The sequence below is a fragment of the Cherax quadricarinatus genome, chromosome 43, assembly GCF_038502225.1.
Source record: "Cherax quadricarinatus isolate ZL_2023a chromosome 43, ASM3850222v1, whole genome shotgun sequence".
Classification (NCBI taxonomy): Eukaryota; Metazoa; Arthropoda; class Malacostraca; order Decapoda; family Parastacidae; genus Cherax; species Cherax quadricarinatus.
In genome coordinates, this window is record NC_091334.1 from 33214674 (window position 1) to 33241427 (window position 26754).

A 26754-nucleotide genomic window follows, 5' to 3' on the forward strand; every position below is an offset into this window, starting at 1 on the left:
GGTGATTTTATCTGCAAAATAAGTGACCATGGGCCCCAAGAAAGCTTCTAGTGCCAACCCTACAGCAATAAGGGTGAGAATTACTATAGAGATGAAGAAAGATCATCGATAAGTATGAAAGTGGAGTGCGTGTCTCCGAGGTGGCCAGGTTGTATAGTAAACCCCAATCAACCATCGCTACTATTGTGAGCAACAAAAAGGCAATCAAGGAAGCTGTTCTTGCTAAAGGTTTAACTGTGTTTTCGAAACAGAGATCGCAAGTGATGGAAGATGTTGAGAGACTCTTATTGGTGTGGATTAATGAAAAACAGATAGCAGGAGATAGCATCTCTCAAGTGATCATAAGTGAAAAGGCTAGGAAGTTGCATGAGGATTTAATTAAAAAAATGCCTGTAACTAGTGATGTGAGTGAATTTAAGGCCACCAAAGGTTGGTTCGAGAGATTTAAGAAGTGTAGTGGCATACATAGTGTGATAAGGCATGGTGAGGCTGCCAGTTCGGACCACAAAGCAGCTGAAAAATATGTGCAGGAATTCAAGGAGTACATAGAAACTGAAGGGCTGAAACCTGAACAAGTGTTTAATTGTGATGAAACAGGCCTGTTTTGAAAGAAATGCCAAGCAGGACCTACATTACTGAGGAGGAAAAGGCACTCCCAGGACGTAAGCCTATGAAAGACAGGCTTACTCTGCTGATGTGTTCCAATGCTACTGGTGATTGCAAAGTGAAGCCTTTATTAGTGTATCACTCTGAAACTCCCAGACCGTTCAGGCAAAAGAATGTCCTCAAGGAAAATTTGTGTGTGCTGTGGAGGGCAAACAGTAAGGCATGGGTCACTAGGGACTTTTTCTACGACTGGTTACACCATGTATTTGCCCCCAATGTGAAAGATTATCTAACTGAAAAGAAATTAGAACTTAAGTGCCTCCTGGTGTTAGACGATGCCCCTGGTCATCCTACAGACGTGGCAGAGCGACTTTATGGGGACATGAAATTCATTAAGGTGAAGTTTTTGCCTCCTAATACCACTCCTCTCCTGCAGCCCATGGACCAGCAGGTTATTGCAAACTTCAAAAAACTGTACACAAAAGCTCTGTTTGAAAGGTGCTTTGTAGTGACCTCAGAAACTCAACTGACTAAGAGAGTTTTGGAGAGATCACTTTAATATCCTCAATTGTGTAAACCTTATAGGTAAGGCTTGGGAGGGAGTGACTAAGAAGACCTTGAACTCTGCTTGGAAGAAACTGTGGCCAGAATGTGTAGACAAAAGGGATTTTGAAGGGTTTGAGGCTAACCCTGAGAATCCTATGCCAGTTGAGGACCCCATTATGGCATTGGGAAAGTCCTTGGGGTTGGAGGTTAGTGGGGATGATGTGGAAGAGTTGGTGGAGGAGGACAATGAAGAACTAACCACTGATGAGCTGATAGATCAACTTCAACAGCAAGAAGCCAGACCTGAGGAAACTGGTTCGAAGGAGGGGAGAGAGAAATTGAAGAAATTGCCTACTACAAAGATTAAGGAAATCTGTGCAATGTGGCTGAAAGTGCAAACCTTTATGGATGAAAATCACCCTCACACAGCTATTGCAAGCCGTGCTGGTGACTATTACACTGAAAATGTTGTGAAACACTTTAGGGAAGTCATAAAGGAACGAGAGGTACAGGCCACTATGGACAGATATGTTGTGCGACAGAACTCCAGTGACTCTGAAGCTGGTCCTAGTGGCATTAAAAGAAGAAGGGAAGTAACCCCAGAAAAGGACTTGCTACCTCAAGTTTTAATGGAAGGGGATTCCCCTTCTAAACACTAACACTCTCTCTCCCCTCCTCCCATCCCATCAATCATCATCAGATCTTCAATAAAAGTAAGTGTCATGTAATTGTGCATGCCTTTTTCAGTTTGTGTGTATTAAAATTAATATTTCATGTGGTAAAAAAAAAAATTTTTTCACACTTTGGGGTGTCTTGCACGGATTAATTTGATTTCCATTATTTCTTATGGGGAAAATTCATTCGCATAACGATAATTTCGCATAACAATGAGCTCTCTTGCACGGATTAATATCACTATGCAGGGGTCCACTAACATTTCCTCTGTTCATTAGTCACGTCCCCAGGCCCCTCTTACATTCTTTTGCTTTCCACTTTGAATTTTTATTCTCACAAAAAATGTAGTGTAGAAATGGTATAAATAATATCAGCACACTTGTGAAAGAATATTGGACTCGCCAGTTGAAACGTATTCGAGGCGTAGCACGATTTGTTTACTTCTGAACTGTGGTAAAAATCGAACATTTCTGCTACTTTGAGCTGAATTTCAAGGTACTTTTCATTGTAAAACCAGTCAAAATCATCTCAATTTCTGTAATATGTCTTCCATTTTATAAAGAGACCAGGAAAGCTAGAATACAACAATAAATACCATAGGAAAATACAGTGCAAATTCGCTGTTTTAATCCCAAAACAAGGTCAAAGTTTTTTTTTTTTCTCATTACGCACTGTGTGCTGCAGGATTTTTTTTTATACTGCGCACACTGACCACAGACCCATTCTTTCATATGTAGGCCTACCAGCTTTCTCTCACTAGATTTGAGGGCGCTAGAATTTAGGCGTACTAGTATGTCAAAAACCCTGGTGCATAAGCCCTACTAGTACAGTGGCCCCCCCGACATTCGATGGCATCGACATTCGATAAATCCGACATTCGATGCATTTTAACGCAAAAATTTCGCCTCGACATTCGATGGAAAACCCGAATTCGATACGATTCGTACAAGACGTGTCCACGTGTGGCCTGAACTGCCCTGTGTGTGCCAGTGTTTACAAGCCAGCCAGTGTGCACGCATCTAAGGATACATTCCATATTATCACTGTTTTTGGTGCTTGTTTCTGCAAGTCACCATGGGCCCCAAGAAAGCTTCTAGTGCCAACCCTGTGGTAAAAAGGGTGAGAATTAGTATGGAAATTAAGAAAGGGTTTGGGGCTAACCGTGAGAAGACTATGCCAGTTGTGGACCCCATTGTGCCTACTTCAAAAATTAAGGAAATGTGTGCAAAGTGGGTTGAACTGCAAACCTTTATCAATGAAAATCACCCTAACACAGCTATTGCAAGCAGTGCTGGTGACTATTACAATGAGAATGTTATGGCCCATTTTAAACAAATCTTAAAGGAAAGGCGACAGAGGTCCAGTGACTCAAGCTGGTCCTAGTGGCATTAAAAGAAGAAGGCAAGTAACCCCAGAAAAGGACTTGCTACCTCAAGTCCTAATGGAAGGGGATTCCCCTTCTAAACAGTAACAACTTCGACACTCTCCCCTCCTCCCATCCCATCAATCATCACCAGATCTTCATTAAAGGTAAGTGTCAATTATTCTATTGTTATTCTATTGTTATTGTTATTGTAATTATTCTATTGCATTAAACTTAATATTTCATGTGGTAATTTTTTTTTTTCATACTTTTGGGCATCTTGCATGGATTAATTTGATTTCCATTATTTCTTAGGGGGAAAATTAATTCAACTTTCGATATTTTCGACATTCGATAGCTCTCAGGAACGGATTAGTATTGAATGTCGAGGGTCCATTGTACGTCCAAAAACCTGAAAGGGTTAAATCAACTTGTTATTCTACACCAAAAATGTTTTGGTATGGAATAACTGATTCAACAACAAGCTTTCACAAGTCTTTAGAAATGGAGGTCTGATGAACACAACCCTGTTTTTCTCATGTTTTACACTCTAAACATCACAGAGATCTTTAGTAGTGCAGTTTTCACAAATTTAACACATGCACATTATGAATGTCCATTGGATATAAAAAATTTTACGGTGGTACATTAGTACTAGAGTAGAATACAATAAATCCTACTTAATAGTCTAATTCTTATGTAGTCTTTAACCCATCGACTGTTTCGGTCCTATATATACACACGTCTCACGAGTCGCCTTGTTTGACGTATTAATGCTCCTAAATTCTAGCAGCTTCAAATCAAGCAGGAGAAAGCTGGTAAGCCCACATGTGAGAGAATGGGTCTGTGTGGTCAGTGTGCACCATATAAAAAAAAAATCCTGCAGCACACAGTGCATAATGAGAAAAAAACTCCAACCGTTTTTTTTAATTAAAATGCCGACTGTGGTCTATTTTCGTATGGTATTTACGGTTGTTTTCTCGTTTTCTTGGTCTCATTTGATAGAACGGAAAACATAGAAATAGATGCGATTTTGATTGGTTTTACTATGAAAAGAACCTTGAAATGGAGCCCACAGGGGAAATGCTTAATTTTTGCCAATGTTCAAAAGTAAACAAATGATGTCATTGTCCAATAAATGGACAACTATCCATTATAATATGCAGTCATGAATGGGTTGACATTATTTATACAATAATTACAATATTGCAGTAGTCTGCATAACAGTAAATCTTCTATTTTTTGTTTCAATAAAAATTCAAAATAGAAAGCAAGAGTAATATCAGAGGGGCCTGGAGACATGACTGATGAACAAAGAAAATGTTATTTTAGAGCCAGGAATGTCTACATTGTTCATTCTGGACCCTATTTTGAAATTGTCATATTTTTTAATTTTTGTGAAATTGGCCAAATTACAAATTTCTGACCATGTTATTGGGTAGTTGAAATTGGTAATTGGGCAATTTCTTGTACTCCGATAGAAAAAATGGAGTTCTAAAGAAATAGCTAGGAGTTTGGCCGACTGGAACAATGGAATTAGCTGAAAAGTGGGCGAAATTGCCGATTCGTATATATCGCCGAGGCTGCTAACTTCACGAGAGCATAATTCCGTCAGTTTTCCAGCAAATTTTGATCTTTTGGTATCATTATCACCGGGAAAAAATTCTATCATTTCATAAGAATTTTTTTTTTTTCAAAAATTTTTCGACACCAGGAGACGCCTCAGGATTTGGGGTTTCGACAGTCAAGGGGTTAAGCATTAGGATTAATTTGACCAAAATACAGTGCATACTAGTGGTTTTCTTCTGTACCTAACTTTTATTGCATGTACACTACATTATCTGTGAATCGTATAAATAGAAGTAAAAATTGAACATTACAAGTAAAGGAAACTCGGAACACTTAAGTGACAAATTAAACAACAAATTTTCCTGCTGAATACTTCTACCCTCACTGACAAATCAATGAACTTTCTCCTTACTGATATAAACCAATGAATTTTTATCATTACAGACAAATCAATCAACAATTACTTACTTTTTTATCTATGAGATCCTTGATGTGCTTGTTCCAGTAGTACTCTCGAACGACTTTGGTTTCCACCAGGACACCTTCAAACTTCTCACAGAGGTAATCCATGATGGAGACTGGCCACGAGGCAAGCTCACCTGCATTCCAGTCAGTGTTAAAAAAATCTTTGGGTACACCTGGAAAACAGAAAAAGTTATTCAACGTTTTACTCGCAAAAAAAGCAAATAACTGATATTCAAACTTTCAGAACATAAGGTAACACGCATTCATCTGTGTGGCATGCAAAGAGGATGCTACACTTTATTCGGCCTATGTGTACACTCCCATATAGGCTGCCTCCCAACCAGCAAACCGAGTGCTGGGTCTTTAAAAATTTATTAGGGTACCCATAGTTAAATCAGTACCTTGGTTCACTGTCCAATCATAGGCGAGCCCACCAAGTGCTGAGGCAATGTGGTATCACTCATGGTCAGCATTTGCCAGATACATATATACATGTATATATCTGGTGAAGGAAATACAAGTTAAATATTACTGCCGAGTTTATATTGTTCCAAAACCCATTACGACCAGGTTACAAGCCATTTTATTACCTGTGAACTTGCTAAATATACCAGATATACACTCCTGTGCCTACTTATGTGCCTACCACATACAGAACATTAAATTCCACTATAAAGCCTCCACTTAAACTTCAATAGTTACAACAGAACGCACAGTCACAATACAAGGCATAAGGTACTTTTCAACACCTCACGTGTCAGTCTCACTATGCAAAAACACTATGCACATAAAGACTTCAAAGATCTGGAACTCTCTACTGGAACTGTTAAAGGATACCCTGACTACTTATAAATTTAGGACTTTGCTAAAAAAAAATCATCTTATCTCTCAATACTAACCAAATCAACCTAATCAATCATATGTGACTTCTAGACTATTAAACATCTGCCAATCCATGAAATATTACTGCCTGAACCAATAATTGTTTTTATTATGTGCAACTGCAAGATTACTATTCTTATGAACCTCCACCTTGATTACCTCGCATTAGTATTAAGATTTATTTTGTAATCAAGTTAACCACTATTATCTTGTTTAGTCATAAGTAGTTACTGTGTACTAGGATTAGTCTGCCTGAAATGCCCCAGCATGATAGTGGCTTTCTTTGTACAGTGGTACCCAGAGTTTCGTACATAACTCGTTCCAGAAGGTTGTTCAGGTGTCGTTACTAAACAAATTTGTTCCGACAAGGAATAATGTAAATTAGATTAGTCTGTTTCAGACCCCCAAAAATGCACTTACAAAAGCACTTACACTAATACAATTACATAATCAAGTTGGGAGCAGTACGAAACTCAGGGTACCAATGTATGTACTTTGCAAACCAAAATTGTAATTACACATTACATTTATATCTTCATCTGTGTTTGTAATATGGAGGCCTCTCTGGGAGCTGAAGCTGGTCTTAGTATCGTTCAGATAGCCTTGCCACTGCTCTCGGCACTGCTTGTCAGCCTTGCCACCGCTCTCGGCACTGCGTGTCAGCCTTGCTACACGAAATCGCAGCTTCCCAATTTTCACCAACATTTAACAATTCCTCAAAATATTCCCTCCACCTTCCTGATACCTCTAACACCCTGTTTAATAACTATTCTCTTTTTAACAAATCCATTCATTCCCTAGGCTTCCTAAACTAATCTCGCTCCAAAACTTTCTTATTTTTCAACAAAATTTGTTGATATTTCATCTACTCTCATTTTACATTGCTTCACCACTCTCTTAACCTCTTTCTCTCTCCATATACTCCTCCCTCCTTGCATCACTTCTACTTTGTAAAAACCTCATACATATAAGCTAACTTTTTCTCTCTTACTACTCTCTTTACATCATTCCACCAATTGCTCTTTTTCCCTCCTGCACCCACTTTCCTGTAACCACAAACTTTTGCCGAACACTAACACTATATTCTTAACCCTTTCAGGGTTTCTGACATACTAGTACGCCTAAATCCAGCACCTTCAAATCTAGCGAGAGAAAGCTGGTATGCCTACATATGAAGGAATGGGTCTATGTGGTCAGTGTGCACAGTATAAAAAAAATCCTGCAGCGCATAGTGCGTAATGAGAGAAAAAAAAATCTGACCGTGTTTTTGGTTTAAAACAGTGACTTTGCCTGGGGATGTGACTAATGAACAGAGAAAATGTTATTTTAGTGACAGGAATGTCTGTCTGTCTTGTCTATTCTGGACACTATTTGGAAAATGGCATCTTTTGAAATTTGTGTGAAATTGGCAAAATTGCTAACTTCTGACAGCTTTATTGGATAGTTGAAATCAGTAACTGGGTGGTTTCTTTACTCACTCGATAGAAAAATTATAGTTCTATCGAAATAGTTATGATTTTTGTCGATTAGTACACTGGAATTGGCTGAAAATAGGGCTCAAAGTGGGCGAAATCGCCGATGCGTAACATCGGTGAGACCGCTAACTTCGCAAGAGCGTAATTCCGTAAGTTTCCATCAAATTTCAAACTTTTGGTGTCATTATGATCGGGAAAAGATTCTCTATCTTTTCATAAGAAAATTTTTTTTTTTTCCAAAAAATTTTCAACCCTGAGAATGAGTTTTGTAGAGGGCCTCTCAACCCTGAAAGGGTTAAACTTACCCCATACATCTACCCCATTGCCTATACTCTTACTAGCCCATCTGTCCTCCAACAGTTATTTATATCCTACCCTAACTGCTTCCTCCTCATCAAACATTAAAAACCATGATGAGAATTTATTGCATGCATTTTCCTACAGACTGGGGTGAATCACTACCTTTGTTGCTGTTCACAATGAGAGAAACTGTGCAGGAGTCCACAGGGTACAGTCCATTTGAGCTAATCTTTGGGTACAACATACAAGGTCCTCTGCAAGTACTAAAGGAAGAATGGATGGGAGAAGACACCTGCATAACACTCTACAACCCTCCAAGGTTGCAGGTGGCCTGTCAGTAGGGTAAGGCTAACTTAAAACTGCTCAAAACACTATGAAACAGATCTAATCCTGAAAAACAGAGGCTACTTCAGCAGAAGGTAGCATTTCTGTTAGAACACAGATTAGTGGACGAGTCATCCAGTCCATGGGCTTCACTGTGCATCATTGTTAAGAAGGCTGATGGAGGATTTCGAATGTGTACAGACTACCAGAAGGTGAATGAAGTCGCCATCCCAGATGCTTGCCCTCTGCCACATTTAGATGTAGTGGACTTTGTGGGCTGATGCATGTGAGTCAGGGGTAGGGGCAGGACTCCTACAAAAATCTGGGGAAGAGTGCTTGCAGCCTGTACCTAACTTCTCAGCCAAGTATCAACTTCACCAGAGGGCCTACTCCACTACTGAAAAAAGTCCTCGCTCTGATACTGGCATTAGAACATTTCGAGGTCTACACGGGGCAGTCGTCCCAGGTGGTCACAGTCTACAGTAATCACAGTCCAATAGTCTACTTCAACTCCATGAAGAACCACAACACATGTCTGACGAGATGGAGTCTCAGGCTGCAACCACACACTACGAAAATTGTACATATTGCCGGCAAAGATAATAAGCTGGCCAATTCCCTTTCCCGTATTTAAATTTAGGTTAGTACGTGTTAGGGACTATATGGGTAGCCTAGCTCTCCCTTCCTCTCCATTTTGTTTATATAAACTGTGTTGTAATGCTGGTAGGAGAGGAGGGAGGGGACATTCTGCTACAGTCCGCAGGTGTCTTGAACCAATGTTAGCCATACTGTCTGCCGTCTCACTCTAGGATAGAGTTTGACTGTCTCGAGAAAAGTTGAGCCCTATCTAACGAGTTGGATGTTTGAGAGGAAAGGTGGTTCTATTACTGTTCAGTGCCATGGCAGCATGCTACCCATGGAGGTGGAATAGGATAACTCAAAAAATCCAGACGAAGTGCTATAGTACTCTGCTTAAAGATGAGAGTAAATGATGACGCAGTCTTGTGGCTCTCTCTGAGACAGGGAGCTAGACAGATACAGATAGACAGGGAGCTTGAGGGACAGACATGTTTGTGTACCAGCGAAAACAAAGAACAAAGGAACATAAGAAAAAAGGAACACTGCAACAGGCCTACTGACCCATGCAGAGCAGGTCCATGTCCCCCCCCCCCTGGATTAGACCAATGACTCACCCAGTCTGATCATCTCCACTCAAGGATGGAGCACTGCACCAGACCCAGCAGCACAAGCTAGTCAAGTCCAACTCACACCCACTCATGTATTTATCTAACCTATTTTTAAAACTACACAACTTTTTAGCCTGAATAACTGTACTTGGGAGTTTGTTCCACTCTTCCACAACTGCATTACCAAACCAGTGATTTCCTATATCCTTTCTGAATCTGAATTTTTCCAACTTGAAACCACTGCTGCGAGTCCTGTCTTGGCTGAAAATTTTCAGCACGCTATTTACATCCCCTTTATTCCTGTTTTCCATTTATACACCTCGATCATATCCCCCCAAATTCTACGCCTTTCGAGAGAGTGCAGATTCAGGGTCCTCAGTCTATCCTCATAGGGAAGATTTCTGATACATGGGATCATCTTTGTCATCCTCCTCTGTACGTTTTCCAAAGCATTTATATCCAGTCTGTAATACGGTGACCAAAACTGAGCAGCATAGTCTAAATGAGGCCTAACCAAGGATATATAGAGTTGAAGAACAACCCGAGGACTTCTATTATTTATACTTCTAGATATAAAGCCAAGAATTCTGTTAGCTTTATTGCGAACACTAATGTACTGTTGTCTTGGTTTTAGATTACTGCTAACCAAAACTCCTAAATCCTTTTCGCAATCAGTAGTATTAAGAACTACATTATTTAGTTTATACGTGGCATGGTTATTTACCTGTCCAACATTTAGAACTTTGCATCTGCCACTTCTCCGACCATTGCATCAGTCTATTCAAATCATCCTGGAGTGCTCTAGTGTCCTCATTTGAATGAATTGGATGGCCTATTTTGGTGTCATCAGCAAATTTGCTTATGTCGCTATTTATTCCCTCATCTATGTCGTTTATGTAAATTGTGAACAACAACGGGCCCAACACTGACCCCTGAGGAACACCGCTTGTGACATGCCCTCATTCTGATTTCTCCCCACTTATGCAAACTGTGCTGTCTATTTGTCAGCCATGCCTCAACCCAGGAAAAAATTTCTCCTCCTATTCCGTGTGCCTTAAGTTTCCTCAATAGCCTCTGGTGTGAAACTATCGAAAGCCTTACTGAAGTCAATACACACAATATCATATTCATTACCATGATCTACCTCCACAAACACCTTAGTGAAAAAAGTTAGTAAATTCATAAGACAGTAACGTCCCTTTATAAAACCGTGTTGAGATTCATTAATCAATCTGTGCCTATCAAAATGGCTATGAATTGCTTCGGCAATTATTGATTCCATATGCTTTTCCACTATGGAGGTAAGGCTTATTAGTCTATAGTTCGAAGCCAAGGACCTGTCACCTGTCTTGTAAACAGGTATTACATTTGCTTTACATTCCTTTAACACCCTTGCAAACAGTTCATCAGGGCCTGGGGATTTGTTAGGTTTTAGTTTCTCTTTGTCTGAGGACCATGTCACTAGTTACCGCAATCGTGCTTAGTTTATTATCGTCCTGTTCTACATAACCTATTATTTCAGGAATATCGCTAGCATTTTCCTGGGTGAAAACAGAGAGGAAGTAGGTACTGAGAATTTCACACACATCCCTATCACTGTCAGTGATCTGACCAGAGTTACTCTTAAGTGGGCCAATCTTGTCCCTAATCCCTAAGGTGGTACTCTAACCAAACAATGACTAAGACAGGTCACAACAAAGAAAGATGGTGTCCACAGCACCACTGCCTTTCCAGTTTAGGTATATGTTGCCCCTTTCTCCCAAGTTTTTCACTCCAACATATTATGATGGTAGGCAGATTTGGGTGCAAGCTGTAAGATCACCGACTTGAGGCTCTACAAAGAACATGTTATAATGAAGGCTTGCTCTGCACCAGTATCATTAGGAGCAAACCTTGCTGTTATGAGTAGACTTCCCCTTTCATAGTTAAGAGGACAAAAGGAACCTTGCACTGAATGATAACTGCCATAACTGTTAATGGTTCTGGGAATTATCTTCCATATAACCCACCCTCAGATAGGCCTCCTAGGCTTGAAAGTGCTAGTAATTCTGGGGTTTATCTTCCCTATGACCTGGTTGGAATGTGTTAGTGGTTCAGGGGGACTACCCTGCCATGGCTTGGTTTAAGACCAGGCCTCATATGTTAGAAAAGAAATATTACAGGATTAAGAACTCTTAGAAGCACAGAGTAAAGGAATGTGTATACTGAATGTAAGTAAAAGTTCTTGACAGAAATCCAAGATCAGTAATCCTGCCAGAGTGAAAACTTTCACGTTTTCCAGTTCCTGTTGTCTACCAAACTTTAGGAACTACAAGACCATATTATGACCAACAAAATGTGAATGCACATTTTCTTTCGCTTAATGTTGGTTTCCTTCATTTGTTTTCACTATTATGCTGTCCTATTCCTAACAAATTGATTTTCGATTAAAATTCCACACAAGATGTACATTCATCGTGTGCAATCTGTGCAATTCGCAAAATGTATCAATTCTTGTTATATTTCATCATTGTATCTCAACAACCATCTCCTGCCAAGGTAGGGCAACCCAAGGAAGGAAATACATTCACCATCATTCATTCAGTCACTGTCCTGCCAGAAGCACGCAGATATCACAATTCAGATTACCCTCCAATTGGAACATTCCCACTCGACCTCCAAAGGAGTGTGGAATTAAGCATAGTGAACTTGACTAAGCACAACAGTTCTGGAATGACCTGATTCAGCTTAGTACAGCTATCATGATCCTGGAACAAATTTACTGGATAAAGTCAGTGACACATGTAAAGGGAATATCTTTTGAACACAAGTGATAACAAGGTTTCAGGTTCACTCTCCAGTATTCCTTACTCTGCATAAATACTGTCAAATGAAACATTACCAATTTAATTCCTGAACCTCAGCAGGGCTACGATGGCTAGGTTAAATTACTTACCATTGGGTTCTATTTTGCAGAAACTGTATGTGTTGGAGCAAAACTAAAGTTTAGATTTGAATTTTGTGTCCCAAAACTAGTTAAAAGTTTTTATAAGTAAACTTAAACCTTTGTCGGCCAGCGTTACTGCCTCATACACCCTTCTGGACCAATGCTAGAGTCAGTGAGCTACACTGTAATTTTAGCACTGGAAAACCACACACCTACACTGTACAATGTATGATAATGACAGGTTACTGGCAACAAACATCAAGCGGAACATCAACACACCTTGGCAGTCGGGATTGATGAGATCTTTACGGTTGGAGAGAACAACGTTGCCATAAATGAGATCAATAGATGCGAGGAGTAATGAGTAACAGCTAACTAGGTCCTGGGGAATACTGGGATACTTCCCTGAAAGTAGAAGAAAAAAAACAGCTTTTAGCGTTAAACTGAATTCATGTTTAAATTGTTTAAGTCATAATAAATGACAGCAAATGAATACACAAAGACGGACGGGAGGCTTGAACCATGGCTCTGGTTAGTAGCAGGTTCAGTACTGCTCCCGAGCAAGGAGTCTTCTAAGGAAAGATACGCAAAAAGAACTTCTGCTTGTCTGTCAACAGCACCATCTGTGACCCTGCTGATTCCTCCCCACAGCCCAGGAGATTTAGCAATAAATCCTTCCCTCCATCATTTTGTATATTCAATTAAAGCATATTAAACATTAGTAGGTTTTAATGGAGAAGAATCCTCCTCTAAGTCGTGTGTGCCATAAAAGGAGACTAAAATGCAGGGAGCAAGGGGCTAGTAACCCCCCTTCTGCATTAAACGTAAAAAAAAAAATGACATTTAAAGAAAGAATTTTTTTTTTTTTTGGGGGTTACTGCCTTGGTGTGAGGGCCAGTGTGTGAGACAGAGGCAGCCAAACAGACAAATCAACCAGACAGACAACTAGTCCTGGAGCTAAGGGGCATGTCCTATGAGGAGAGGTTAAGGGAAATCTACCTGATGACACTGGAGGACAGGGGAGGTGGGGGGTTATGATAACAAAATACTGAGAGAAATTGCTAAGTTGGACAGAGACTGGATGTTCCAGAGATGGAACATAGCAACAACATTATTTATGTTATACCTATTATTATTCTGGAATAATTATGATAGGTAGATAACCTTTACTGATAGTATAATTATACAATATTTTATATGAGCAATCTTGAATTATCGAGGCACTGCTCGCTTCTCCCTCTGCAAATGGTGAATTAAATACAATACGTATATGTATTAGAAACAAAAAATAAAATAAAAATGAAATTCCAACTTGATAACTTCATTTTAATTGATTAAGCATAACCCCTATATTTTCATATAGTCGGACTTGAGTCCTGGAAATGGGAAGTACAATGCCTGCACTTTAAAGGAGGGGTTCGGGATATTGGCAGTTTGGAGGGATATGTTGTGTATCTTTATACGTATATGCTTCTAAACTGTTGTATTCTGAGCACCTCTGCAAAAGCAGTGATAATGTGTGAGTGTGGTGAAAGTGTTGAATGATGATGAATGTATTTTCTTTTTGGGGATTTTCTTTCTTTTTTGGGTCACCCTGCCTCGGTGGGAGACGGCAGACTTGTTTGGGGGGGGGGGGGGACTCCTACATTACAGAAAACAACAACGACAAAAAAAATACACATGGGAATTAAGCTTACAGAAAAATAGCATAAGAAATTGGCAACATTTTGGTGTAAGTATCATCTTTGTACCAAGCTTCTACAAAGAATTAGTAATTTTACAAAAATTATTTTTATGCAGCAAGTAATATAAATTTGAACATGGGAAAAATTCTGAAAATTCACTACTTTTTTTTTTCTTTCTGTCTAATACATTAAATCTACCATTAACATCGTTACGAAGAGAGAAAAGCTATAGGAGAGATGGAGAGGCAAGCAGAGGCATTCAGTATCTGGTCAGTCATCATGGGTGTCAGATGTTAGTCGTAGCGCAAATAAAATGTGTAATCACACTAACATTAGTAATAAAGGTTATCTATCACATTTATTCCAAATTGATATCAAACACGATAAGTACCCTAGAACTGTAATAAAGATGCTAAAATGACTAACATATCCCATATTATGCGAGTGGGGCAAGGGCGGAGGTTGCCGCTCACTCATCTGTACCTCTGGTCTATAACATAAGAAAACAGTGCTTACATCAAGGCACACACTCCTAGATCACTTATAAGAAAAAAACGCAAAAATAGCGTGATTTTTCCTGATTTTTTTGAGTCATATGCTATGCTCTGTCTCATGGCATCTTTAGAAAAGATTAAACTCAGTGAACAAGGTATGTCTATGGTAACAATAATTTAAAATAATTTTATAATAATTTATAGTAACTAAAATGCCAGGAGCAAGGGGCTAGTAACCCCTTCTCCTGAATATATTACTAAATTTGAAAGGAGAAACTTTGGTTTTTTTCCTTTTGGGCCACCCTGCCTCGGTGGGATACGGCAGGTGTGTTGAAAGAAAGAATAATAATACATAATAAAGACTGGATATTAGATTGGAGGGAGAGAGTATGGAGGAGGTGAATGTATTCAGATATTTGGGAGTGGACGTGTCAGCAGATGGGTCTATGAAAGATGAGGTGAATCATAGAATTGATGAGGGGAAAAGGGGCGAGTGGTGCACTTAGGAGTCTGTGGAGACAAAGAACTTTGTCCTTGGAGGCAAAGAGGGGAATGTATGAGAGTATAGTTTTACCAACGCTCTTATATGGGTGTGAAGCATGGGTGATGAATGTTGCAGCGAGGAGAAGGCTGGAGGCAGTGGAGATGTCATGTCTGAGGGCAATGTGTGGTGTGAATATAATGCAGAGAATTCGTAGTTTGGAAGTTGGGAGGAGGTGCGGTATTACCAAAACTGTTGTCCAGAGGGCTGAGGAAGGGTTGCCGAAGTGGTTCAGACGTGTAGAGAGAATGGAGCAAAACAGAGTGACTTCAAGAGTGTATCAGTCTGTAGTGGAAGGAAGGCAGGGTAGGGGTCGGCCTAGGAAAGGTTGGAGGGAGGAGGTAAAGGAGGTTTTGTGTGCGAGGGGCTTGGACTTCCAGCAGGCATGCGTGAGCGTGTTTGATAGGAGTGAATGGAGACAAATGGTTTTTAATACTTGACGTGCTGTTGGAGTGTGAGCAAAGTAACATTTATGAAGGAGTTCAGGCAAACCGGCAGGCCGGACTAGAGTCCTGGAGATGGGTAGTACAGTGCCTGCACTCTGAAGGAGGGGTGTTAATGTTGCAGTTTAAAAACTGTAGTGTAAAGCACTCTTCTGGCAAGACATTGATGGAGTGAATGATGGTGAAAGTTTTTCTTTTTCGGGCCACCCTGCCTTGGTGGGAATCGGCCAGTGTGATAATAAAAAAGAAAATCACTGGCAGGTGGTAGATCTGAAGGTAGGAATTTTTTTTTAACACATTGGCCATTTCCCAACCGAAGCAGTGACTCAAAAAGAGAAAAAGAAAGAAAAAACTTTCATCATTCAACACTTTCATCATCACTCATAATCACTATCTTCGCAGAGGCACTCAGATACTACAGTTTAGATGTCCCCCCCCAAATTGCCAATATCCCAAACCCCTCTTTTAAAGTGCAGGCATTGTACTTCCCATTTCCAGGACTCAAGTCTGGCCAACCAGTTTCCCTGAATCCCTTCACAAAACATTACCCTGTTCACACTACAACAGCTCGTCAGGTCCCAAATATTTGTCTCCATTCACTCCTATCTAACATGCTTGTGCACGCTTACTGGAAGTCCAAGCCCCTCGCCCACAAAATTGTGCATACTGATACATTGGACACAGTCGTCAGTTGTGTACCAGTGTTGGAAACAATTTAACGGTTAAATGATGGAGTAACAAAGATAGAGGTATTGGAGATATGTCTGATGGCAATGTGCAATATAAATATTAAGCAGAGACTTTGGAGATTGGGTATGGGGTTGCCTAAAGCATTATTCAGTGATCAGGAAGGGGTGGACTGGGCATTTACAGAGGATGGGTAAAAATAGGATGACTAGGAGGGTGTATAAATTAGGTGGAGGGAAGGAAGGGGTAGGCATCATCCTAGGAAAAGTTGGAGAGAACAGGTAAAGGTGGTGTGAGTACTAGAGAGTTCTACAGCCAATAGGCTTGTGAGAGCATGTAAGACAGGACTAAGTGGAAGAAAGTGGCTTTTATGATTGGAGGCACTGTTTAAGTGTGAGCAAGGTAACATTTATGAAGGGATTCAGAGAAACCAGTTAGCTGGACTGGAGTCCTGAAGGAAGGAAATACACTGAAGGAGCAAGGATAATACAGTTCTCAGTCATCTCAACTGTGAGGTCAGCTTGCTTTTGCAAGACGGTGATTGATTGATTGAATGAATGACAGTGAAAGTTATCCTCTTTGGCGAGTCACCTTACCTCAGTTGGAGGCAGCCGATTAAAAAAGAGAATCATGATAGGGAAACACTAAACCCAAAGGGAGTCAGACAGCACCTAGGGAATTGGAGGTAGTGATTATATTAAGAGGGAAGAGCTAAACCTGTAGGGGTTACACTTCATTGATAAAAGGGGAGATAATCAGGTTTGAGTACACAGCAGAGTAGCTCCATTGCCTTTAACCCTTTCAGGGTAGGCGTCATACTAATACAGCTTGCACACCAGGGTTGGTGCCATACTAGTATGCGTAAATTCTAGCGCCTTCAAATCTAGCGAGAGAAAGCTGGTAGGCCTACATATGAAAGAATGGGTCTGCGTGATCAGTGTGCGCAGTATAAAAAAATCCTGCAGCACACAGGGCATAATGAGAAAAAAAAAAACCCAACCGTGTTTTTGGATTAAAACAGCGACTTTGCAGTGTATTTTCATATGGTATTTATGGTTGTATTCTCGTTTTTTTGCTGTCATGTTATAGAATGGAAGATATATTACAGAAATTGAGATTATTTTGATTGGTTTCACAATGAAAAGTACCTTGAAATGAAGCTCTAAGTAGCAGAAATGTTCGATTTTTGCCAATGTTCAAAAGTAAACAAATCACACCATGTGTCCAATACACGTCAACTGGCGAGTCTAATACAGTAGAACCCCGCATAGCGATATTAATCCGTGCAAGAGAGCTCATTGTTATGCGAAATTATCGTTATGCGAATGAATTTTCCCCATAAGAAATAATGGAAATCAAATTAATCCGTGCAAGACACCCAAAAGTATGAAAAAAATTTTTTTACCACATGAAATATACATTTTCCTACACACAAAGAGAAGGATACATGCACAATAGTAGAGTAGTACATGCACAATATATATTGTGCATGTACTACTCTACTAAATGAAGAATAAATGACACTTACCTTTATTGAAGATGCAGCAATGACTGATGAGACACTGTGTCCTGGGAGTGCCTTTTCCTCCTGAGTACTGTAGGTCCTGTTTGGCATTTTCTTCCAGAACAGGCCTTATCACACTGTGTATGCCACTACGATTCTTAAATCTCTCAAAACAACCTTTGCTGGCTTTAAATTCACCAATATGAGCACTAGTTCCAGGCATTTTTCCCTGTTCACCTGGGTGTTAGTCGACTGGTGTGCGTTGCATCCTGGGAGACAAGATTAAGGACCCCAATGGAAATAAGTTAGACAGTCTTCGATGACACTGACTTTTTTGGGTTATCCTGGGTGGCAAATCCTCTGGGGTTAATTGTTTCTTGGTATTCTCAATAAGCCACACCAACAACGGTGCTACAGCAGCAGCAGCAGCAGCAGCTGACAGTGCTACGGCAGCGGCAGACGCTGCTACGGCAGCGGCAGACGCTGCTACGGCAGCGGCAGACGATGCTACGGCAGCGGCAGACGATGCTACGGCAGCGGCAGACGATGCTACGGCAGCGGCAGACGATGCTACGGCAGCGGCAGACGATGCTACGGCAGCGGCAGACGATGCTACGGCAGCGGCAGACGATGCTACGGCAGCGGCAGACGATGCTACGGCAGCGGCAGACGATGCTACGGCAGCGGCAGACGATGCTACGGCAGCGGCAGACGATGCTACGGCAGCGGCAGACGATGCTACGGCAGCGGCAGACGATGCTACGGCAGCGGCAGACGATGCTACGGCAGCGGCAGACGATGCTACGGCAGCGGCAGACGATGCTACGGCAGCGGCAGACGATGCTACGGCAGCGGCAGACGATGCTACGGCAGCGGCAGACGATGCTACGGCAGCGGCAGACGATGCTACGGCAGCGGCAGACGATGCTACGGCAGCGGCAGACGATGCTACGGCAGCGGCAGACGATGCTACGGCAGCGGCAGACGATGCTACGGCAGCGGCAGACGATGCTACGGCAGCGGCAGACGATGCTACGGCAGCGGCAGACGATGCTACGGCAGCGGCAGACGATGCTACGGCAGCGGCAGACGATGCTACGGCAGCGGCAGACGATGCTACGGCAGCGGCAGACGATGCTACGGCAGCGGCAGACGATGCTACGGCAGCGGCAGACGATGCTACGGCAGCGGCAGACGATGCTACGGCAGCGGCAGACGATGCTACGGCAGCGGCAGACGATGCTACGGCAGCGGCAGACGATGCTACGGCAGCGGCAGACGATGCTACGGCAGCGGCAGACGATGCTACGGCAGCGGCAGACGATGCTACGGCAGCGGCAGACGATGCTACGGCAGCGGCAGACGATGCTACGGCAGCAGCAGACGATGCTACGGCAGCAGCAGACGATGCTACGGCAGCAGCAGACGATGCTATGGCAGCAGCAGACGATGCTACGGCAGCAGCAGACGATGCTACGGCAGCAGCAGACGATGCTACGGCAGCAGCAGACGATGCTACGGCAGCAGCAGACGATACTACAGCAGCAGCAGCAGCTGTACCACCAATAGCAGCGATGGTTGATTGGGGTTTATTATACAACCTGGCCAGCTCGGAGACACGCACTCCACTTTCATACTTATCAATGATCTTTTTCTTCATCTCTAGTAATTCTCACCCTTATTGCTGTAGGGTTGGCACTAGAAGCTTTCTTGGGGCCCATGGTCACTTATTTTGCAGATAAAAATCACCAAAAACACTAATAATACGAAATGTTCCGATTGTATGCTTGGATGTTACCGCGGAGGCTGGTTGGTAAACAATGCCACCGGCGGAACATGTGAGGCTGGCTAAGGGCGCACATTAGACGCGTCTCGGACGAACAGTGTTGAGCAGGTTTTTTAGCGGTATGCGAGGCAAAAATCTTGGTGATAAAATGTAGCGGTATGCGGATTTAACGTTATGCAAGGCCAACGGTATGCGGGGGTCCACTGTATTCGTTTACAAGTGCACTGAAATTATTTATACCATTTCTACACTAATGCAGTAGTCTGCATAACAGGAAATCTTCTATTTTTTTTTGTGAGAATAAAAGTTCAAAGTGGAAAGCAAAAGAAATGTAAGAGGGGCCTGGGAACATGACTGATGAACAGAGAAAATGTTATGTTAGTGCCAGGAATGTCTGTCTTGTTTATTCTAGACCCTATTTTGAAATTAGCATCTTTTGAAATTTGTGTGAAAATGGCAAAACTTCCAATTTCTAACCACTGTATTAGATAGTTGAAATCGATAATTGGCTGGTTTCTTGTACTCATCAGATAGAACAAATGGAGTTCTAACGAAATAGCTATGATTTTTGTCGACTGGTGCATTGGAATTAGCCGAAAATAGGGCTCAAATTTGGCGAAATCACCGATGCGTAAACATAGTCGAGACTGCTAACTTCGCGAGAGCATAATTCCGTAAGTTTTCCATCAAATTTCATACTTTTGGCGTCATAATGATCGGGGAAAGATTATCTATCATTTCATGAGAAAAAATAATTTTTTTTTTCGAAAACTTTTTGACCCTGAGAACAAGTTTAGGAGGGCCTCTCAACCCTGAAAGGGTTAATCAGAAGCGTTACACAGATATAAATAAGCACGACTGACACTTGGAGAGCACCTGGGTATGATGAAGGACACTTATACAACACCTGAGTATTTTTATTGTAGAAAGATTTCACCCACTAATATCTTCACTAATCCAGTACAGAGAAAAACAGTGGAAGTTATGTGGAATGTTTCGCAGTGGCTGGCAAAACATTTCCACAGGAAAGATACCCAAATGCTAAACAACTGTCTCATTCCTCTACTTTGTCAATGTCCTCAAACATTTATAAAATACGAAACCAACCTTTAATTAAAATATATAAAGTCCAGCAAAAATGAAAGATTTCGGTGGAATTGCACGGCGGTCGACGTTGTTTGCGTGACCTGGGCGGCCGCGGCAGGTCATTGGCAGGATCCTGGAAGAGATCCAGGAAGATGGGTTTGTACTTCTTGAAGATGTTGTTGGAGACGGCAAAGTTGCGCTCCAGTAACTCCACTCGGCGGCAGAAACCCTCGTCAAAGTGAGACATAGCCAGCCAAGACTTCATCTTCTTGATGAATTCTGTCAACCTGTCAAGAGCAAGAACAATTCCCACAACTTGTCAAGGGAGAATAATACTGTCGGCCTAGTCAAGCAATAACAATTCTGTCAACCTATCAAGAACAAGAACAATGCTGTTAAACTGTTAAGAAAGAATATTTCATGAATTCTGTCAATGTGCTGAAGGGGGTAGGGGAGTCTCGGTGGGGGAAAATAAATGGGATTAAATCTGGAGTATCTGAGAGAGTTAGAGCAAAGGAAGGGGTAGCAGTAATGTTGAAGGATCAGTTATGGAAGGAGAAGAGAGAATATGAATGTGTAAATTCAAGAATTATGTGGATTAAAGTAAAGGTTGGATGCGAGAAGTGGGTCATAATAAGCGTGTATGCACCTTGAGAAGAGAGGAATGTAGAGGAGAGAGAGAGATTTTGGGAGATGTTAAGTGAATGTATAGAAGCCTTTGAACCAAGTGAGAGAGTAATTGTGATAGGGGACCTGAATGCTGAAGTAGGAGAAACTTTTAGAGAGGGTGTGGTAGGTAAGTTTGGGGTGCCAGGTGTAAATGATAATGGGAGCCCTTTGATTGAACTTTGTATAGGAAGGGGGTTTAGTTATAGGTAATACATATTTTAAGAAAAAGAGGATAAATAGGTATACAAGATATGATGTAGGGCAAAATGACAGTAGTTTGTTGGATTATGTATTGGTAGATAAAAGACTGTTGAGTAGACTTCAGGATGTACATGTTTATAGAGGGGCCACAGATATATCAGATCACTTTCTAGTTGTAGCTACAGTGAGAGTAAAAGGTAGATAGGGTATAAGGAGAATAGAAGCATCAGGGAAGAGAGGTGAAGGTTTATAAACTAAAAGAGGAGGCAGTTAGGGTAAGATATAAACAGCTATTGGAGGATAGATGGGCTAATGAGAGCATAGGCAATGGGGTTGAAGAGGTATGGGGTAGGTTTAAAAATGTAGTGTTAGAGTGTTCAGCAGAAGTTTGTGGTTACAGGAAAGTGGGTGCGGGAGGGAAGAGGAGCGATTGGTGGAATGATGATGTAAAGAGAGCAGTAAGGGAGAAAAAGTTAGCCTATGAGAAGTTTTTACAAAGTAGAAGTGATGCAAGGAGGGAAGAGTATATGGAGAAAAAGAGAGGTTAAGAGAGTGGTGAAGCAATGTAAAAAGAGAGCAAATGAGAGAGTGGGTGAGATGTTATCAACAAATTTTGTTGAAAATAAGAAAAAGTTTTAGAGTGAGATTAACAAGTTAAGGAAGCCTAGAGAACAAATGGATTTGTCAGTTAAAAATAGAAGAGGAGAGTTATTAAATGGAGAGTTAGAGGTATTGGGAAGATGGAGGGAATATTTTGAGGAATTGTTAAATGTTGATGAAGATAGGGAAGCTGTGATTTCGTGTATAGGGCAAGGAGGAATAACGTCTTGTAGGAGTGAGGAAGAGCCAGTTGTGAGTGTGGGGGAAGTTCGTGAGGCAGTAGGTAAAATGAAAGGGGGTAAGGTAGCCGGGATTGATGGGATAAAGATAGAAATGTTAAAAGCAGGTGGGGATATAGTTTTGGAGTGATTGGTGCAATTATTTAATAAATGTATGGAAGAGGGTAAGGTACCTAGGGATTGGCAGAGAGCATGCATAGTTCCTTTGTATAAAGGCAAAGGGGACAAAAGAGAGTGCAAAAATTATAGGGGGATAAGTCTGTAAAAGAAAGGTGAAGAGAGTGGTGAGAGAGTGCAAAAGGAGAGCAGATGATAGAGTGGGAGAGGCACTGTCAAGAAATTTTCATGAAAATAAGAAAAAATTTTGGAGTGAGTTAAACAAGTTAAGAAAGCCTAGGGAAAGTATGGATTTGTCAGTTAAAAACAGAGTAGGGGAGTTAGTAGATGGGGAGAGGGAGGTATTAGGAAGATGGCGAGATTATTTTGAGGAACTTTTAAATGTTGAGGAAGAAAGGGAGGCGGTAATTTCATGCACTGGCCAGGGAGGTATACCATCTTTTAGGAGTGAAGAAGAGCAGAATGTAAGTGTGGTGGAGGTACACGAGGCATTACGTAGAATGAAAGGGGGTAAAGCAGCTGAAACTGATGGGATCATGACAGAAATGTTAAAAGCAGGGGGGATATAGTGCTGGAGTGGTTGGTACTTTTATTTAATAAATGTATGAAAGAGGGGAAGGTACCTAGGGACTGGCAGAGAGCATGTATAGTCCCTTTATATAAAGGGAAAGGGGACAAAAGAGAACGTAAAAATTATAGAGGAATACGTTTACCGAGTATACCAGGAAAAGTATACGGTAGGGTTATAATTGAAAGAATTAGAGGCAAGACAGAATGTAGGATTGCGGATGAGCAGGGAGGCTTCAGAGTGGGTAGGGGATGTGTAGATCAAGTGTTTACATTGAAGCATATATGTGAACAGTATTTAGATAAAGGTAGGGAAGTTTTTATTGCATTTATGGATTTAGAAAAGGCATATGATAGAGTGGATAGAGGAGCAATGTGGCAGATGTTGCAAGTACAGTGGACCCCCGGTTAACGAACTTTTTTCATTCCAGTAGTATGTTCAGGTGCCAGTACTGACCGAATTTTTTCCCATAAGGAATATTGTGAAGTAGATTAGTCCATTTCAGACCCCCAAACATACACGTACAAACGCACTTACATAAATACACTTACATAATTGGTCGCATTTGGAGGTGATCGTTAAGCGGGGGTCCACTGTATATGGAATAGGTGGTAAGTTACTAAATGCTGTAAAGAGCTTTTATGAGGATAGCGAGGCTCAGGTTAGGGTGTGTAGAAGAGAGGGAGAATACTTCCCGGTAAAAGTAGGTCTTAGACAGGGATGTGTAATGCCACCATGGTTGTTTAATATATTTATAGATAGGGTTGTAAAAGAAGTAAATGCTAGGGTGTTCGGGAGAGGGGTGGGATTAAATTATGAGGAATCAAATTCAAAATGGGAATTGACACAGTTACTTTTTGCTGATACTGTGATTATGGGAGATTCTAAAGAAAAATTACAAAGGCTAGTGGATGAGTTTGAGAATGTGTGTAAAGGTAGAAAGTTGAAAGTGAACATAGAAAAGAGTAAGGTGATGAGGGTATCAAATGATTTAGATAAAGAAAAATTGGATATCAGATTGGGGAGGAGTATGGAAGAAGTGAATGTTTTCAGATACTTGGGAGTTGACATGTCGGCGGATGGATTTATGAAGGATGAGGTTAATCATAGAATTGATGAGGGAAAAAAGGTGAGTGGTGCGTTGAGGTATATGTGGAGTCAAAAAAAGTTATCTATGGAGGCAAAGAAGGGAATGTATGAATGTATAGTAGTACCAACACTCTTATATGAATGTGAAGCTTGGGTGGTAAATGCAGCAGCGAGGAGACGGTTGGAGGCAGTGGAGATGTCCTGTCTAAGGGCAATGTGTGGTGTAAATATTATGCAGAAAATTCGGAATGTGGAAATTAGGAGGTGTGGAGTTAATAAAATCATTAGTCAGAGGGCAGACGAGGGGTTGTCGAGGTGGTTTGGTCATTTAGAGAGAATGGATCAAAGTAGAATGACATGGAAAGCATATAAATCTATAGGGGAAGGAAGGAGGGGTAGGGGTCGTCCTCGAAAGGGTTGGAAAGAGGGGGTAAAGGAGGCGTGTTAGATAGGAGTGAATGGAGACGAATGATACTTGGGACCTGACGATCTGTTGGAGTGTGAGCAGGGTAATATTTAGTGAAGGGATTCAGGGAAACCGGTTATTTTCATATAGTCGGACTTGAGTCCTGGAAATGGGAAGTACAATGCCTGCACTTTAAAGGAGGGGTTTGGGATATTGGCAGTTTGGAGGGATATGTTGTGTATCTTTATACGTATATGCTTCTAAACTGTTGTATTCTGAGCACCTCTGCAAAAGCAGTGATAATGTGTGAGTGTGGTGAAAGTGTTGAATGATGATGAATGTATTTTCTTTTTGGGGATTTTCTTTGTTTATTGGGTCACCCTGCCTCGGTGGGAAACGGCCAACTTGTTGGGGGGGGGGGGGGAAGTCTGTCAAGTATACCTGGTAAAGTGTATGGTAGAGTTATTATTGAAAGAATTAAGAGTAAGACGGAGAATAGGATAGCAGATGAACAAGGAGGATTTAGGAAAGGTAGGGGGTGTGTGGACCAGGTGTTTACAGTGAAACATATAAGTGAACAGTATTTAGATAAGGCTAAAGATGTCTTTGTGGCATTTATGGATTTGGAAAAGGCGTATGACAGGGTCGATAGGGGGGCAATGTGGCAGATGTTGCAGGTGTATGGTGTAGGAGGTAGGTTACTGAAAGCAGTGAAGAGTTTTTACGAGGATAGCGAGGCTCGAGTTAGAGTATGTAGGAAAGAGGGAAATTATTTCCCAGTAAAAGTAGGCCTTAGACAAGGATGTGTGATGTCACCGTGGTTGTTTAATATATTTATAGATGGGGTTGTAAGAGAAGTAAATGCGAGGGTCTTGGCAAAAGGCGTGGAGTTAAAAGATAAAGAATCACACATAGTGGGAGTTGTGACAGATGCTCTTTGCTGATGACACTGTGCTCTTGGGAGATTCTGAAGAGAAGTTGCAGAGATTGGTGGATGAATTTGGTAGGGTGTGCAAAAGAAGAAAATTAAAAGTGAATACAGGAAAGAGTAAGGTTATGAGGATAAAAAGATTAGGTGATGAAAGATTGGATATCAGATTGGAGGGAGAGAGTATGGAGGAGGTGAATGTATTCAGATATTTGGGAGTGGATGTGTCAGCGGATGGGTCTATGAAAGATGAGGTGAATCATAGAATTGATGAGGGGAAAAGGGCGAGTGGTGCACTTACGAGTCTGTGGAGACAAAGAACTTCGTCCTTGGAGGCAAAGAGGGGAATGTATGAGAGTATAGTTTTACCAACGCTCTTATATGGGTGTGAAGCATGGGTGATGAATGTTGCAGCGAGGAGAAGGCTGGAGGCAGTGGAGATGTCATGTCTGAGGGCAATGTGTGGTGTGAATATAATGCAGAGAATTCGTAGTTTGGAAGTTAGGAGGAGGTGCGGGATTACCAAAACTGTTGTCCAGAGGGCTGAGGAAGGGTTGTTGAGGTGGTTCGGACATGTAGAGAGAATGGAGCTAAACAGAGGGACTTCAAGAGTGTATCAGTCTGTAGTGGAAGGAAGGCGGGGTAGGGGTAGGCCTAGGAAAGGTTGGAAGGAAGGGGTGAAGGAGGTTTTGTGTGCGAGGGGCTTGGACTTCCAGCAGGCATGTGTGAGTGTGTTTGATAGGAGTGAATGGAGACAAATGGTTTTTAATACTTGACGTGCTGTTGGAGTGTGAGCAAAGTAACATTTATGAAGGGGCTCAGGGAAACCGGCAGGCCGGACTCGAGTCCTGGAGATGGGAAGTACAGTGCCTGCACTCTGAAGGAGGGGTGTTAATGTTGCAGTTTAAAAACTGTAGTGTAAAGCACCCTTCTGGCAAGACAGTGATGGAGTGAATGATGGTGAAAGTTTTTCTTTTTCGGGCCACCCTGCCTTGGTGGGCATCGGCCAGTGTGACAAAAAAAAAAAAAAAAAAAAAAAAAAGTGTTGAGGGAAAAAAAAAAAAAATACTGAACCTAGTAAAGCAAGAATAATTCTGTCAACCTGTCACAGCAAGAAAAATACATGTCTTTACCAGAACACATGTAAAATACAAACTGCAATGTTTTTATGTGCAAAAACACATAATAAAAAATAAATACTAAAAAAGTTTCTATTTGATACATAGCAAAAGACTATTAAACGTTAATTGTAAATTTAAACAAACACGCATTTATTAAAAGTAAAACGAGCAGTCTTGATATACCAAAACAAAAATTACATTTTTTATATAACAAACACTTAAATAACGTTTGTAACAAGGTTTAATATTCTGGAGGGCAAAGTTGTAGCAAC

General features: G+C 41.3%; 1 protein-coding gene across 2 annotated transcripts in view; it reads right to left on the minus strand.

The window, feature by feature from the left end:
- The window catches only part of Rbf (Retinoblastoma-family protein), a 319473-nt gene that overhangs the window by 281743 nt on the left and 10976 nt on the right, over positions 1–26754 (minus strand). Inside the window, exons 3-5 of one of the 2 annotated variants that reach the window (XM_053784060.2) lie at positions 20566–20831; positions 12598–12723; positions 5228–5397 (exon numbers count right to left, since the gene is read on the minus strand). In XM_053784060.2, the coding sequence (XP_053640035.2) occupies positions 5228–5397; positions 12598–12723; positions 20566–20831 (562 nt within the window). The remainder of the gene's footprint in view (positions 1–5227; positions 5398–12597; positions 12724–20565; positions 20832–26754) is intronic. The other variant, XM_070093847.1, reaches the window with a different exon arrangement.